Source organism: Homarus americanus, unplaced genomic scaffold, assembly GCF_018991925.1.
Source record: "Homarus americanus isolate GMGI-L3 unplaced genomic scaffold, GMGI_Hamer_2.0 scaffold33468, whole genome shotgun sequence".
In the NCBI taxonomy this organism is placed as follows: Eukaryota; Metazoa; Arthropoda; class Malacostraca; order Decapoda; family Nephropidae; genus Homarus; species Homarus americanus.
The window spans coordinates 3403481-3419697 of NW_024714177.1; the positions used below are offsets into that span (position 1 = coordinate 3403481).

At 38.8% G+C, this 16217-nt stretch overlaps 1 protein-coding gene across 8 annotated transcripts in view; it reads right to left on the reverse strand.

Annotated features, from left to right (window-relative positions):
• The window catches only part of LOC121876999 (protein tramtrack, alpha isoform-like), a 125732-nt gene that overhangs the window by 90313 nt on the left and 19202 nt on the right, over nucleotides 1–16217 (reverse strand). For all 8 annotated transcript variants that reach the window (XM_042382613.1, XM_042382588.1, XM_042382596.1 and 5 more), the window contains exon 4: nucleotides 10839–10928. In XM_042382613.1, the coding sequence (XP_042238547.1) occupies nucleotides 10839–10928 (90 nt within the window). The remainder of the gene's footprint in view (nucleotides 1–10838; nucleotides 10929–16217) is intronic.

A 16217-nucleotide genomic window follows, 5' to 3' on the forward strand; every position in this document is an offset into this window, starting at 1 on the left:
TGCTAGGTTCCCTCCACTGGCCAAAGTAGCTGCCAGGTTCCCTCCTACTGCCAAAGTAGCTGCTAGGTTCCCGCCACTCAAATTAGCTGCTAGGTTCCCTCCTACTGTCAAAGTAGCTGCTAGGTTCTCCTTCTACCATCAAATTAGCTGCTAGGTTCCTCCCACTGTCAAAGTAGCTGCTAGGTTCCTCTCCTACTGTCCAAAGTAGCTGCTAGGTTCCTCCCACTGGCCAAAGTAGCTGCTAGGTTCCCTCCACTGCCAAAGTAGCTGCTAGGGTTCCTCCTCACTCGTCAAATTAGCTGCCAGGTTCCCTCCTACTCATCAAATTAGCTGCTAGGTCTCTCCTACTGTCAAAGTAGCTGCTAGGTTCCTCCCACTGGCCAAAGTAGCTGCTAGGTTCCTCCCACTGTCAAATTAGATGCTAGGTTCCTCCTACCATCAAAGTAGCTGCTAGGTTCCCTCCTACCGGCCAAAGTAGCTGCTAGGTTCCTCCTACTCATCAAATTAGCTGCTAGGTTCCCTCTCACTCATCAAATTAGCTGCTAGGTTCCCTCCTACTGTCAAAGTAGCTGCTAGGTTCCTCCCCACTGCCAAAGTAGCTGCCAGGTCTCTCCTACCAAATTAGCTGCTAGGTTCCTCCCACCATCAAAGTAGCTGCTAGGTTCCTCCTACTCGCCAAAGTAGCTGCTAGGTTCCTCCCACTCATCAAATTAGCTGCTAGGTTCCCTCCCACTCGTCAAATTAGCTGCCAGGTTCCCGCTCACTGGCCAAAGTAGCTGCTAGGTTCCTCCACCCGTCAAAGTAGCTGCTAGGTTCCCTCCTACCATCAAATTAGCTGCTAGGTTCCCCCCACTGTCAAATTAGCTGCTAGGTTCCCTCCCTACTCATCAAATTAGATGCTGTTCTCTCCTACCATCAAATTAGCTGCTAGGTTCCCTCCCTACTCATCAAATTAGATGCTAGGTTCCTCCCACTCATCAAATTAGATGCTAGGTTCCTCCTACTCATCAAATTAGCTGCTAGGTTCCCTCCCACTCGTCAAAGTAGCTGCTAGGTTCTCCTACTCATCAAATTAGCTGCTAGGTTCCCTCCTACCATCAAATTAGCTGCCAGGGTTCTCCTACTCATCAAAGTAGCTGCTAGGTTCCCTCCTACTCATCAAATTAGCTAGGTTCTCTCACTGGCCAAAGTAGCTGCAGGTTCCCTCCTACTGCCAAATTAGCTGCTAGGTTCCCTCCTACTGTCAAATTACTGCTAGGTTCCCTCCCACTGCCAAATTAGCTGCTAGGTTCCCTCTACTCGTCAAATTAGCTGCTAGGTTCTCTCACTGTCAAATTAGCTGCTAGGTTCTCCTACTCATCAAATTAGCTAGGTTCCCCCTACTACCAAAGTAGCTGCTAGGTTCCTCTCTCACTACAAATTAGCTGCTAGGTTCCCTCCACTGGCCAAATTAGCTGCTAGGTTCTCTCACTCATCAAATTAGCTGCTAGGTTCTCTACTGCCAAATTAGCTGCTAGGTTCCCTCCTACCATCAAATTAGCTGCTAGGTTCTCCTACTCATCAAATTAGCTGCTAGGTTCCCTCCTACTCATCAAATTAGATGCTAGGTTCTCCCTCATCATCAAATTAGCTGCTAGGTTCCTCCTACTGTCAAATTAGCTGCTAGGTTCTCCTACTATCAAATTAGCTGCTAGGTTCTCCTACTCATCAAATTAGCTGCTAGGTTCCCTCCTACTCATCAAATTAGCTGCTAGGTTCCTCCTACCATCAAAGTAGCTGCTAGGTTCTCCCACTGTCCAAAGTAGCTGCTAGGTTCCTCCCACTCATCAAATTAGCTGCTAGGTTCCCTCCTACCATCAAAATTGTCCCCGCCACTCATCAAAGTAGCTGCTAGGTTCCGCCTCACTCGCCAAAGTAGCTGCTAGGGTTCTCCTACTCATCAAATTAGCTGCTAGGTTCCTCCTACCATCAAATTAGATGCTAGGTTCCCTCACTCATCAAATTAGCTGCTAGGGTTCTCCTACTCATCAAATTAGATGCTAGGTTCCCTCCTACTCATCAAAGTAGCTGCTAGGGTTCCTCCTACTCATCAAATTAGCTGCTAGTTCCTCCTCACTCATCAAAGTAGCTGCTAGGTTCCTCCTACTCATCAAATTAGCTGCTAGGTTCCTCCTACTCATCAAATTAGATGCTAGGTTCTCCCTACCATCAAATTAGATGCTAGGTTCCTCCTACTCATCAAATTAGCTGCTAGGTTCCTCCTACTCATCAAATTAGATGCTATTCCTCCTACTCATCAAATTAGATGCTAGGGTTCCTCCTACTCATCAAATTAGCTGCTAGGTTCCTCCTACTCATCAAATTAGCTGCTAGGTTCCCTCCCACTAAATTAGATGCTAGGTCTCCCTACTCATCAAATTAGATGCTAGGTTCCCTCCTACTCATCAAATTAGCTGCTAGGTTCCTCCTACTCATCAAAGTAGCTGCTAGGTTCCCTCCTACCATCAAAGTAGCTGCTAGGTTCCCTCCTACTCATCAAAGTAGCTGCTAGGTTCCCTCCTACTCATCAAAGTAGCTGCTAGGTTCCTCCCACTCATCAAAGTAGCTGCTAGGTTCCTCCTACTCATCAAAGTAGCTGCTAGGTTCCCTCTCATCATCAAAGTAGCTGCTAGGTTCCCTCCTACTCATCAAATTAGATGCTAGGTTCCCTCCTACTCATGAAATTAGCTGCTAGGTTCCCCTACTCATCAAATTAGCTGCTAGGTTCCCCCCTACTACTCTTCAAAGTACTGTAACTACTATGTTCCCTCCTACTCTTCAAGGTGACTTTTCTTCTTTCCTAAACTTCAAAGCAATTATGTTCCTCTGCTCTTCAAAGTACTGTAGCTACATTACCTCCTACTCAACAAAGCAATTTAAACAAGCTGTACCCCATTTCATATACTGTATGTACAGTCAGCCACAGGAATAAGTATACACACTGTAGCTGTAAGGTCGGAAAATGGTCTGAATGAACTAACCCATACATCAGTAAAAAAAAAAGTAGGGTAAGAGAAAACGTGGGAGGAGGAGGGAGCTGTACGATAACTGCAATCCCATTCGGCAACAAATTTACTCCTACTGGATACAATATACTGTACAGTATTACAGTATTTGTAATGCAATCACAAGACACTATTAAAACATTCACAACAAATGTATTTATAACAAATATGTAGGCAAAAAACATAAATTACAAGTCATTTTGTAATTTTGTCTGTTCTGTTCAGGACAGTGTTACCAGATATTTTGCCTCAAACACAAACCGTAGGTGTATACTTATTCTTGTGGCCGACTGTACATTTACTCTTATATTTATCAAATCATCTCACTGCCACAATTTCAATACAGTATATGCTACTGTCATTTACAGTGTGAATTCACCCATGAGATGTTCCTAACTGAAATTTCAGAGGAATTATACTATTAAATACATAATTATTGAATGGCTTTAATCCTAAATTGTATTCCCATAATATATATATTTCCTATGCACACATTACCAATACAGTGGGTCATAATTATCACTCGGGATCATTCACTCCTACTTGTCATTTTGATTTAATGTAAATGAAACTTTTGCTTCACGATCAGACACACCATCGCGGCATATACTGTAGTTCATTTTCCCTAAAATTTCCTGGTCGAATTATTTCAAATTTTAACGCCTCTGTGTATAGAATAAAGTTTTACGGTTAGGTGGCAACCCATTTATGTGCAGTGCGGTCTGCAGACAAACACGCCAGTTATGCGTGAGGTGTGTTACAGTCGCCATTTAAACATTTGTGAGACAGTGCAATGGGCCAAGCAGCCAAGTGGTCGTTATCTCCAAATATTTTTCAGTTACAACCTCAATATTTATTCTTATGAAGTGATAAAGTGATGTAGTATATTGAAATCCTGGACAGTACTGTATTTATAATGCAAGTGAAATATTTTTAATTTATGGAAAGTGAAATGACTATTCTAAATACAGTCACATATACCAAACAAAAGCATGTCGTAACATACAGGCCTAGCTTGGAAAAATAATAAGTGATAGTGAAATATAGTGCAGTCGAGGCATGCATATGGTAAATTATAATGAATATATTACCAGTATGCTTATTTGAAAAAGAAAAAAAAAATGTACAGTATAAAAAAATTTGGCGACATGCCTACCCACTTAAATTTACTTTTTATTCTGTAAAATCGTTTTTAACATTATCTTTTTTTTCTGATTACACCATCGTCTTCCTCGTGATATACCCTCTCTTGCCTTAAGCATTTTATACCGACTGATGCAATGATGTGTACAGGTACGCAAAAAGAGGAATCAACAGTAAACTCTCACTTTTCACTTACAGTTTACTCGCCAAATTGGCTTTTGTTTATTATTATATTTTTGAGGGTTTCACATGATTTCCCAGCATTTATATATTTTTTTAAAAAGGAAGACATCATTTAAATAAATATTTGATCATATCTTTGCCACGAATAATGCGCAGGAAAAATATCTTCACGATTTCTGGTTATTCTGCAGGCTCCAAACAGAGCGAGTGACAAGTTCATTAAATAAATTTCAGGTAATCCCGAGTGCTAAAAGCCCAATCTTACATAAACTTTATGTATAAACTATATTGAATTGGGTGGAGGTAGTGACTCCAAGGAATGACGACCATGTGTAACACAATCTTGTTCGTCTATTTTCAATTTTAAGTACCTGTACAAACCCCCGAGAATATACATTATACTGCTCGGTACCGGGATGGAGAAGTGATGGCCGAAACAAGGTTCTATCACACGGCATGACAGCTACGCTAGATTCAAGTTATGGTTCTGGTAACTATAATTCCTATGCCTTGCCACTCAATGTTTCAAAACTATTTCACTTGGGTTACAGTATTGTGTATACTGTATTACATAAACTTGTACCCTGCATTTAAAATTTTCAGATTTGTGTGTAAATACTGTATGAACAATTGGCCACAGGTATAGTATTCCTCCCGGTGGCCTTCCCAAACGCATGGCCAACAATATACAGGCTATATTTGTGGTAATACAGTATTTGTACTCGTGAATTGTGCTAAGCGACATGATAATATAATATCTGTAAAGAAAGTTCGACTAGGATGCTGATATTGTTACATGTTCAGAAAGGCCACCGAGGGGTGAAACACTATACATGCTGCTCCTCGGGGCAACTGTACATGCAGTACAATACAGCTACTCCCCGACTTACGACCACCCGGACATACGACTGCCTCAGTCGTACCAAAATTGTCAAATTACGTATTTTCGAGTCCCAAAACTGATTAAGCTGTGTAATTCACTTTAAAATGACTGGCAAGCTTAAAAGTGAGAGTTTTGTGGTGCTGAGAAGAAAGAGAGACACCCATTTTAGATTTTCTATGTATTATTTAAGCATTTCAACTTCACGACCTGGATTTGGGTCCAAACCCCCGTAAATATAAGTATATATATATATATATATATATATATATATATATATATATATATATATATATATATATATATATATATATATATATATATATATATATATATATATATATATATATATATATATATATATATATATATATATATATAGACTTGAAAACAGGCACAGAAATAACAAACAAGTTGTGGGAAATGTTTAATCCATGAACTTCTAATTCGTTCTCGACAGAAAATGTACACAACACAGTTCAACTAAATTACGATCACAGTGATTGACACATTGAACTATCTGCAAGGAAAATAATATGATCTCCATAAACAATACATTATGACCCCCTAAACTCACAACCTTGAATCTCAGATCTAAACAAATTTGAGTGTTTTCCAAATACAGGGGCCCCCCCAAAATTCGTGGGGGTTAGGTTCTCAAAATGACGCGAGTTGCCAAATCACGAATAACATTTATGGACAAGGGTTACATTTTTACTTGTGTACAAAGAAATGTATATTCCTTTATGTGTTTCCCCATAGGATAATTATTTATTTTACCTGTACTGTATTGTGTATATACGTGTGTGTGTGTATATATATATATATATATATATATATATATATATATATATATATATATATATATATATATATATATATATATATATATATATATATATATATATACGTATATATATACGTATATATATATATATATATATATATATATTACTTAAGTAATAGAGCACGGACTTGATGGTAGACTGTCACATTTTTAATAAATTTGTTTCTGATTATTTGTGAGAGTATTTTCCTAATATTATTTATGGTATTTGTATGTGTTTTCTGAGTGTGTCTACACACACACATATATTTACGATACAGGTAAAGGAAATTACTGTCTCTAGAATGAATGGCTCCCTGTTCCAGCCGTGAAAATGCTGGCAACTTCAAAACTACCCACAGACATTCTTGGGTACATCCAGGGTATCACCCACGAATAACTGAGGACCGCGAACTTGGGGGGTGGGGGGGCCTGTATTTATCAAATTAGTATCTTTTCTTTCACGATTAAATAAGATTCGCGTTCTTTGAACACAATGGTTAACTCTTAAAAACTGTTGGAAAAATATTTACCCTTATATAAAAAATATTTTACTGCATTGTTTCCCTAGCAAGTAGTCTTCCCCATTGTAGGATGTACATAAAGCAGCAGATACATTTCATAGCTGCACTAGACATGAAAAAAAAAATACCCTGTAGCTATATTTACATTCATATTTCATCCTTTCAAGCATCTTGCTATGACATATGTTGGCTAGGCAGGTGTTGATCAGATTTTTAGAATTAAGGAGCTTCTAGGTTACTCCATCCCTTGGCAGGATGCTAATCCCCACAAGGGTGCACCTGATACCATAATGTACTGTACTCATTTACTGCAGTGTACAAGGGCTATGTTACTGTACCATGAGAACCAAATCCTCCACTCCATTCAGGAATACAGTACTGTACAACTTACAAATGCTCTACCAACTTTCGTAAATGTATGTATGTAAGCCATGAAACTAATTTACAATGCATACTTTCCATTATTAAACAAAAGCTTCAAGAATAACTCAAAAAATAAAATGTGCAGTTGTCTAATGGCAATGCATGGATACTTAAACGGTGATTAGCGTATCATCATAAGTCCAGAGAAAACCTGTTCAAATCAAGTCAACTTCTTGTAATAAATACTGAATAATGTTTCAGGTCCCGTTAACTGCAGCAAAGCCTCCAATAAACAAATCATATGGGGAAATGCTCTTCATTACTCTACATACAACAAAATTTAACCAGTATATGTCTCTTTAACATTGAAACTGGAATAAATAATTTAAACCTTTAAATTATTCCAACTAGGCAGTCCCCCCAACTCTGAGAATAAATCATGAATTATGTAGTGATAATTTCATGATAGTATGGCAACTCTATATGAAACAAATACAGTATACTACAGTATATCATTTTGGACCAATACGAGAGAATTATCTTAATATAAGTAGTAATGCCAGCGATATCCATAAAAAAAATATATACTTATGTACACTTGCTCCAAGAGGTATATTTATGGAGGGGACCGATGAATTTCAAAATGAACACCGCAACTCCCGTTGTTTCTGTAGAGCTGTCAAAATGTTTCGTCTGTTGTGTCATATTGTCTCGCACATAATCAGCAAGATATTTTGGGAGCGAGTGCACATTATTTATTTTGTATAATATGGTATATAAATATGGGTACGAGAATTGTTTATATTCAACAGTCTCGGCTTCTTGCTGAATCAGTTCAAAAATTATTTGGTTGTTTGATAAATAACAAATAAGTTATTATAAAAATAATATTAATACAGTAATAACCCCAAATACAGTATAATTTTTACATCTTTGAGTGGTGGTGATGATGATGCCTACCAATTTTCATATCAATCTGTCCAGAATTTTCAGACTAGATGCATTGACAAGTTTAGATTGACACACCCACAAACACTCAGATGCAACATGGGCAAAAATTACTCAGGGTAATAAGTAAACAGAGAAATGAACTTAACACAACGGGCAGGTTGATGTGATTTCCATACCCTTCAGATATTCTAGCTGCTTGACATATTATCACAGAGTTCTGTCCTCAGTAAGTGGAACATCTTAAATTCATATCCTGATATCTATCTATATTATTACTTCCAGAAAAAAAATTCCATGAAGACATTCACAAAGCTACCATGTTAAAATCTTGGGAGCTCTATAGATATCACCACAGAACTGTCACACCCACGTACATATGGCACTTTTAAAGTCTTTCTCAGATCCTTATATCAACTAATCAAGAATACTCTAATTCATTCAAGCATTTTGAAACCAATACACATACAGTATGTGTCTTCAGTAAAAATATCTAAATAAAATAAAATGACAGAGAATTGAAGGGGTTAAGAGGTATGTCATTAAAGTTTTATACTCATTTGCACTATAGCATTTCAGTTTATAGTAAATTTCAAAAAATATTTACCAAATCACTATAACTCCCTCCAGTTTGAGACGCTCTTTTCATGTTTCAAGCATTTGTTTACGCAGACGGGTGCAAAGGCATGCTCAAAATGGAAGGCGAACATCCATGTGAATGTGCCGCATATGAGCTTTAAGGTTCCCCTTCGTAGCGGAACGGTGAGAACAATATGGACACGTGAAAGGCTTTTCTCCAGTGTGAGTTCTTAAGTGTCTTTCCATATCAAGTTTGCTTCGAAAACCTTTAGGGCAGACTGGACAAAAGAAGCGCACTGGAGTTCGAATGCCCTGAGACATGGAGGGATGAGGCATTACTGAGCCATCCAGTTGACCAGGTACAGATGACGACTGAGTCAGGCCACTCATCCCTGAGCTGTCCATCGGGAGAACCTGAGAAGGGTTGTTTGTAGATGATGGCTCTAGCAGTTCCTCGGAGTATCCACCAGTGCCTTCCAGAATCTGCAGCAGCTGCCCACACATCATTCCTGAGAGCCCCTACAGGAGAGAACAAAGCTAGTCACTCTCTTGTCTGTTGCTGTAGGTGCAATAATGCGCCTTTGAAACCGTAAAGTACAAATGACAGGAGGAGTCTGTACTGTGATCAACAATCACCTTATTTCTTTGGTTATATGGGGCACAACTTGTCATTGTGGACATTCTTGATATGGGCCTTGAGATTTCCCTTCTGTGCCATGGAGCGCTCACAATATGGGCATTTGTAAGGCTTCTCGCCCGTGTGAGTCCGCATGTGACGACCCAAATCTGCTTGGCTGCGAAAACCCTTGAGACACGCGACGCACTGGTGCCGCAGAGTCACAAGACTCAACTCTCCGCCATCATCTTGCAAACCCCACTTGGGCCAAACATCCTGCAGAGAAAACCGCAGTCTCAGCACCATTCAACGTAGCCAAACGTTATCGTCACATGTCTTGTCAAAATGGGTCTGATCCTATTGTACAACCATTGCTTCATGCATTTTCAATTTTATCCATGAAAGGTACAGTAATTCAGAGTACAAAATATATTTACTGTATATATAAAAAAGTAAACAATTATATGTATCTTCCAGATAATTACTGCTGGTGCAGGAAACATAACGCAGTATTTTCTTATTTTGCAGCAGTGGACAATACAAACTACACACAAACTCATAATACATTTAAAAACTAAGCTTTACAACCAAACTACACTTTTCACTGAAACTTCCCCTGCCATTGAAAGGTTTGCACCATATCCCTCAACACTTTCCTGTTCTGTCCGATTTGTTACAAAAATTATGCTTTAGAAACGCGAGGTTCTCTTTAACAGACCAACTCCCTCTACTGAGGTAAGGAAGTCAGTCAAATTACACTTCTGATTCATAATAACCAATTTAATTAAGACATTTTGGTTGATTTAAGTTTCCACAACTTGAGGTGGAGCATTGCGTAGAGCTGGTAACACGGTAGGGAGAGACTACAGTACAGAGAGCCGCCACCCACAGAGGCCCACAGGGGACCACAGGACAGAACAGACGGGAAGCACCCCACACCACACCCGTGCTTATACTTGCCAGTCGGTCACACACACAGTTTTGCTGGGATTTTCATATATATACCAAGCAATAAATCCCATGACTCAATCTGACTCACTGAGAATACCCCCTTTGATAATGGAATCCTTTCAGTAAAAAAATTTAAACGTGACTCGACAAACTGCCAAATTTAGCACGCATAGCATCTTTTGAAGATTCTAAATTAATAAAGAGTCAACTATTAATGTCATCATATTAAACAAATGACCATGATGAGAGCCAACAGCAGCTTCCATATTACAGAGATTACAATGACATTATTAGTGACCCCCAATGAATATGGTATAAATGAAATAGAATACTGTATAGGAAAATTGTCATGACTCCTTATAACATACTGGGTTCGATGAAACCCATATCTCAAATTCATAATTCAATGAAAAAAAAATAGAATGAAGTTATAAGGAGAAATCACTGAAGTATGAAAAATACAAAGACTGTTAACAAGAGTTTCAAAGAGTCTTCTGAATTTAATGTACCAAGATCCACCATGTACAAAATATGAAGCTCTTGTTTCCAATCTTGGACACAACAGAGAAAACACCTCTTTAGTGGACTCCCTTTAAATCTGAACCCCTGACAATCTCTCAAAATAAAATGTCCATGACTTAAGTTGCAAAACAATAATACTGTACTCTGTAGTACCCTTGAAATGTACTTAAGACCATATCAATATACCAAAAGATCATGATTTTAAGGAGTCCATACAATAATGAGGAGCTTTCTGAGTAAAACACTGATCCACACTCACCCCTTGAGGTTGCTGGCCGGTTGGTAAATCCCCCGAGAAGCCTTCTGGAGGGAAACTGCTAGAGTCTCCCTCATCCCACGGGAGATCTCCCTAGGAGAGACAAAAGAAATTCATGTTACCTATAAACATCACACAGAATAAGCTTTAAAGTTTTTTTTTTAACTTATACTGTACAGTATAAGTACATAAAGTTAAATTGTACTCACATACTTGTACAATATACAAGTTTGAACAAAAGGTTTTACCAATTAATTTTGTCTTCAATACAGTCTTATGTAAAAGTAAAGTTGCATAATTATTAAGTATTGAAGAAAAATTCCATGGAGAGTGAGTGCAGTGGAATAAGTTAACCAGTACATGTAATACGGTCTTTACCAGTAAAGAATTCTCAAAAAATTTTCTGACCACTGTACAGTACTGTACTTGGTAAAGTATTGCCTTAAATGCACATCAGAAGATTTTTGTTAGACTTATGATCAAAACTTTCTACAGGTATTAACTAGATTTCACACGTGTCTGAAGAACCATGGTACTATACTATGTCCTAGCCCCCTAATATAAGCTCAGTGAAAGTGTGAGTGAGTCCCATAAGCATGACTGCACGTTAGGGACAGTGTAGATACGGCACATTGTAAATTAAGCCTTCGGTACACAAAGAACGCAGTATAGCTGGTACTGCACTTGACCGCATTCACTTCCAAGTTGTAAACTTAGGTACCTGGTAATCAAGCATAAAGTTAAGGGTTGTAGTATGAATTGATACAGATGATAGTATGAATTGACACAGATGAGAAATTTTCAAATATTTTTCAGATAAGCTAAGCAAAAGTGGATACAGCATCGGTAAAAGCGATTGGCCAAAGATGCACAGTTGTAAAAAGAATTCAACCTTGCCTCAAATATACACTACTTACACCCGACCTCAAACCAGTACATTACCCTTTCCTACAAACAAATCACATATGTTCATATACAGTAAAAATTATCATCACCTCATTTAGTGTCACAGCTCACTATAACAGGAAATTCAGAGTCCATATAAATTTCTATTTTCCCCTCCAAAGGTTTTGGTAACTCACTCATTGAATGTGATACACAGTAATGCCAGACAGTCAGTTAATTGTCAATGCAGTGGTGTCATCCTGGACAACAAGAGGTTAGACTGTTTAATGCGGTTGTCTTGTATCTCCACAGTGTGGATCTGTTGTGTTTATGGTAAGGGCCATACTACTGATCAATGATGTCTGATTCTGTCACAAGTGACAACACAGCAGTGCTCTGACAATGCAAGCTTTCTTGAGTTTAATTTGAAGACAAAAAAAGATAGCTATAATAAGATCATCTACAAGCTTAACAGTGTTTCTGAACAGTACACACACTAATGAATACTGAGTATACTTTATCACTTTTATAACTTGTAAATTGTGGATAAAATAAACCAGAAATCAGCAGTCTAAACAAAAAGAATCAAGAGGCAAGTCATAGAAGTGCCCATCTCAATGTGTTGACAGGTACTCAATGCCTCCTCAGTGTGGCTGTTCATTACTAGTATATGCTAAATACAGCAGGCGATCACTTGCAGTTAGGGTCCCCCCCCCAGGAGAATTATTTTAGATAAAGAGCTTCTAACACAACTATATCATTCTAGCCCTGCTTGTTTAATAGCTAACTATAATACCTTTCAGGCATATACAGGGAACTCAATAAATGTCTGCCTGTCAGGGATGTGGAGTGGTGGTGTTAATGTCTTGGCTGGCTAAGTTCATGAGCTATGTGGCTGGGTTGTGTGTGCCCAATTACCCTGCTCATGAATATTTACGGCACTTGATACACTTGGAATTTTGGTGTCTGCTGTATTTATAATTAATAAAAATATATTTTTCATGCTTGCATGTTTTAAAATATCAAAATAAAGATCTCCAATCACAGTCCGTGCGGCTGGCCACCCACTGCAAAGTTGCCACATTTTTTTATTTACAGTGTATCTACCAATAACTCAATAAAATAGCGCAACTAAAAATTTAAAAATAAACATGATAAAAATGATGTGTGTGAGACTAATATTAATTGGCCAAGCCAACCTATATAATCCAACCTATTTTACCATACAATAAAGTGTGTGTGGTTGTGGCCTGAACAGCTGACTCGCCCTACGTGGTCGTTTGTGTGACAGCAGCTCATGGGCGAATCTAGGAACTACTGTACATACAGATTTTGAGTTAAATTACCTTGTCTTTCACATTGGTTCAACATGTTTTGTTTAGGGGTGTTAGTGGTAGAGCAGTAACTTGCGTACCTGTCACCAATATGTTAAGGGTTCGAGCCTTGACCCAAACACACGTGAGAAGGGAATTATCCAGTGTGTTCATACCAAACATTACAGGTTCCCCAGTTCCAAAATTCCAAATATTATTATAGGAATATATTATGAAATGGATTAAGATGATTGAATGTAGAAATAAAATATGAATTATATCAAGATACTGTACAAAAGTACATTTGGGTGCATGGCCCGGGAGTGGAGGTGGCGGGTGGAATATGGATAAAATGAAATTAACTGTACTGTATATTAAATAAAGATTCCATCATTAGGTTTGCCATAAATGTGAAGACGTTCTGCATACAGTGGCCTGATATGAATGAGGGGAGGTTTTTGGGTGTTACTGGGTCAGTAGCACAGAAATTAAATTTTATCAGGGAGTGTTGAATATTTATTTGCAAAGCTAAACCCGTACCAATTACTGTAAAGGTGAAACTCAAGATCCTACTGTATGCAATAGTATACTACTGTACTAGATGAAACCGATTTACCTAGATCCGCACATGACAAAGGACAGGGAGACACCGTGTGTGGTCGTTACTGCTGCTTCCACCCCTTGCCCTCAGATTCCAGCGCACAGTGGCAGGAAAATTGAAAACAAATTATCTTCGAAATGCAGTTAAGGCACGTTTGATGCGGCTAAATAGTAGCATCGGTTTCAATTAATAAAACACAGTAAAGCCCTGGCTCGGATAAACGATCGGTGGTAAAATGATCGACTACTGTAATCATTTCTTGGGTCTTAAGAATTGATCCTCGGCAATTTTTACAGAAAAAGTCAATAAAATCAGAGCAAACTAATACATGTCATGAGTAGTGGGAATAAAATGTTCAATACAGTACATAGTTGACTCTGCACTTCTTAATTAATTTTCAAGTGCCATCCTTCAAAAACTGTCAAACATATTCCCAAGGTTCTACTGTATACAGTACTGCTTAATAGAAGACTGTGTAGTTAAGAGTACAGTATATAACACACTGCACATTGTCAGTAAATTATCAAACCCACTTAACCCCTAGGCTTCGGTTACATATGACATGCATCTGTAGAACTTCTCGAGACATTTTGATCTATTGTGGGCCTATTTGTACAAAAAGGGCAGGCCTAGCTAGATTATGTTGCCAAGAAGGTATTTATCTTTCACTCGCTTACACATGAGAGCCTGTCACTCCTCAGCAACTTCCCAAATTTTGTGATGTAGTATCTCCCCCTTGGAGTTGACCCACTTCACCAATGTTTGTACCTCCAGCCTCCAAGTACGTGTCTCGTACAATATTGTGATCAATCACTGGAGCAGTAATAATTATTGTTAATAGTGTAAATAGCAATTACATAGTAAAACAAGTGTCCTGTACCTCATAGTGCCTTCAAATTAGTGTTGTTTACCTCATAAGTGTGAAAGGTGTGCAGCGGTGAGTGAAGGGTTTTCGTGAAAATGGCGAGGACTCTGTGCCAGCAATGACATTAAATATTGTGATATGTCTAATTGACAAGTTTTCTCACATTTCTGCAAGACAATTAAAAGAGGGTAGCACTCGGTTGTTTCTTGATGTGTCCATACCAACAGTGCAGTGTCAGTTATATTTTGGTTACAGAAATTTGTCTGCGCAGCCCAAACTTTGTAAGGTCACACCCAGCGAGAGAAAAGACTTGCTTTTGCACAGTAAGTATTGTGCCTGGGATGAGGTTAGGTGGAGGGGGATACTCTGTAGAGGTGAGGCAACATTTACAGTGACAGGGAACAGAAAAGTGTACCGCCACTCTGGTAGCGACCCTTTTGCACCACAGTACACTGCAAGCACCGTAAAATTTCCAGAATCTTTCATGGTGAAGGGTTGTTTCTCATACCATGGTGTAGGTGAGCTTGTTGTGCTTCCAAAAACAGAAACAATGAACCAGCATAACTATTTAGAGCTAATTTGTGAATAATGCCTCATAGGCTTCATTATTATTGTGTTGACTCCTTGGAAGACTGGCCAGGGAATTCACCAGGTTTCAACCCCATTGAAAACTTAAGGAGGATTATTAAATGCAGGTTGCATGACTATGACACCTTCGCCCTTCCCAAGCTTGAAATAGCCATTCACAAGTTGTGGACTGACTTTCCAGTCTCTCCACTACAAAACCTTGCTCACAGTGTAAGAAGGGAAAGCTTAGAAAGTATTAGTAGTGTGAGTATTCATTATTTTTCCCATTATCATGAGTGTGAGGTAGTTAGCCACCTCACAGCAATGTTTCTGTCGTGTACAGTAATCCCGTGTTTTTCGCAGGTTTGACCATTAGCTGTTTTTTTACTAAAAAATTATACACAGTCTCTCCTCGACTTACGGCGGACCTCTCTCCTCCGCTGCTCCATCCAATTAATGTGGTCTCCATGCTTAATTAAAAAATTATTGAGGCCCCATGTGCATTCAGCTGACTACATTCAAGCTAAGTGCACAGTAACACTTCATTAATTTTTCATTATTGATTACTTTTACTGTACTGTATTTCATTTTAGAATTTCTATGTATTATTTTCGCCTTTTGAACTTACGACCTGGTCGTCAGGAGGGAACCCCGTCGTAAGTCGAGGAGAGACTGTATATACAGTGAACCCTCACTTTACGCGGTTAATTCAACCCACGGCGGCCCGTGTAAAGTGAGAAACGCGTAAAGTGAGCAACCTAACATATGGGATTAATTGAAATAGAGACCGGGCCGACCCCCAAACTCCACCTTTTCAGACACAATACCTACGTTGTAGTAAAAATAACTTCTTAATTTTATGATGGTATGCACACGCAATTAATAATTAAGAGAAATATCAATAATATTAGATTTTTTAACACTTACATTAGTAGAAAAGATGGCTGGGCACACGGGGTTGGTTCTGAGGCAGAGGGCAGATTATTGGCCCTCACCTGTATCACTTGTATCAATTGTATCACTATCCACCACAGAGGCTTGCAGGGCCTCTTTGTCAAACCCCTCAAAGTCCATATAAGTCCATATCCTCACTATCATTATCACTGACTTGGGCCGGCTGTGGTGGGTGGCGGGTGAAGAACTCGGTAATG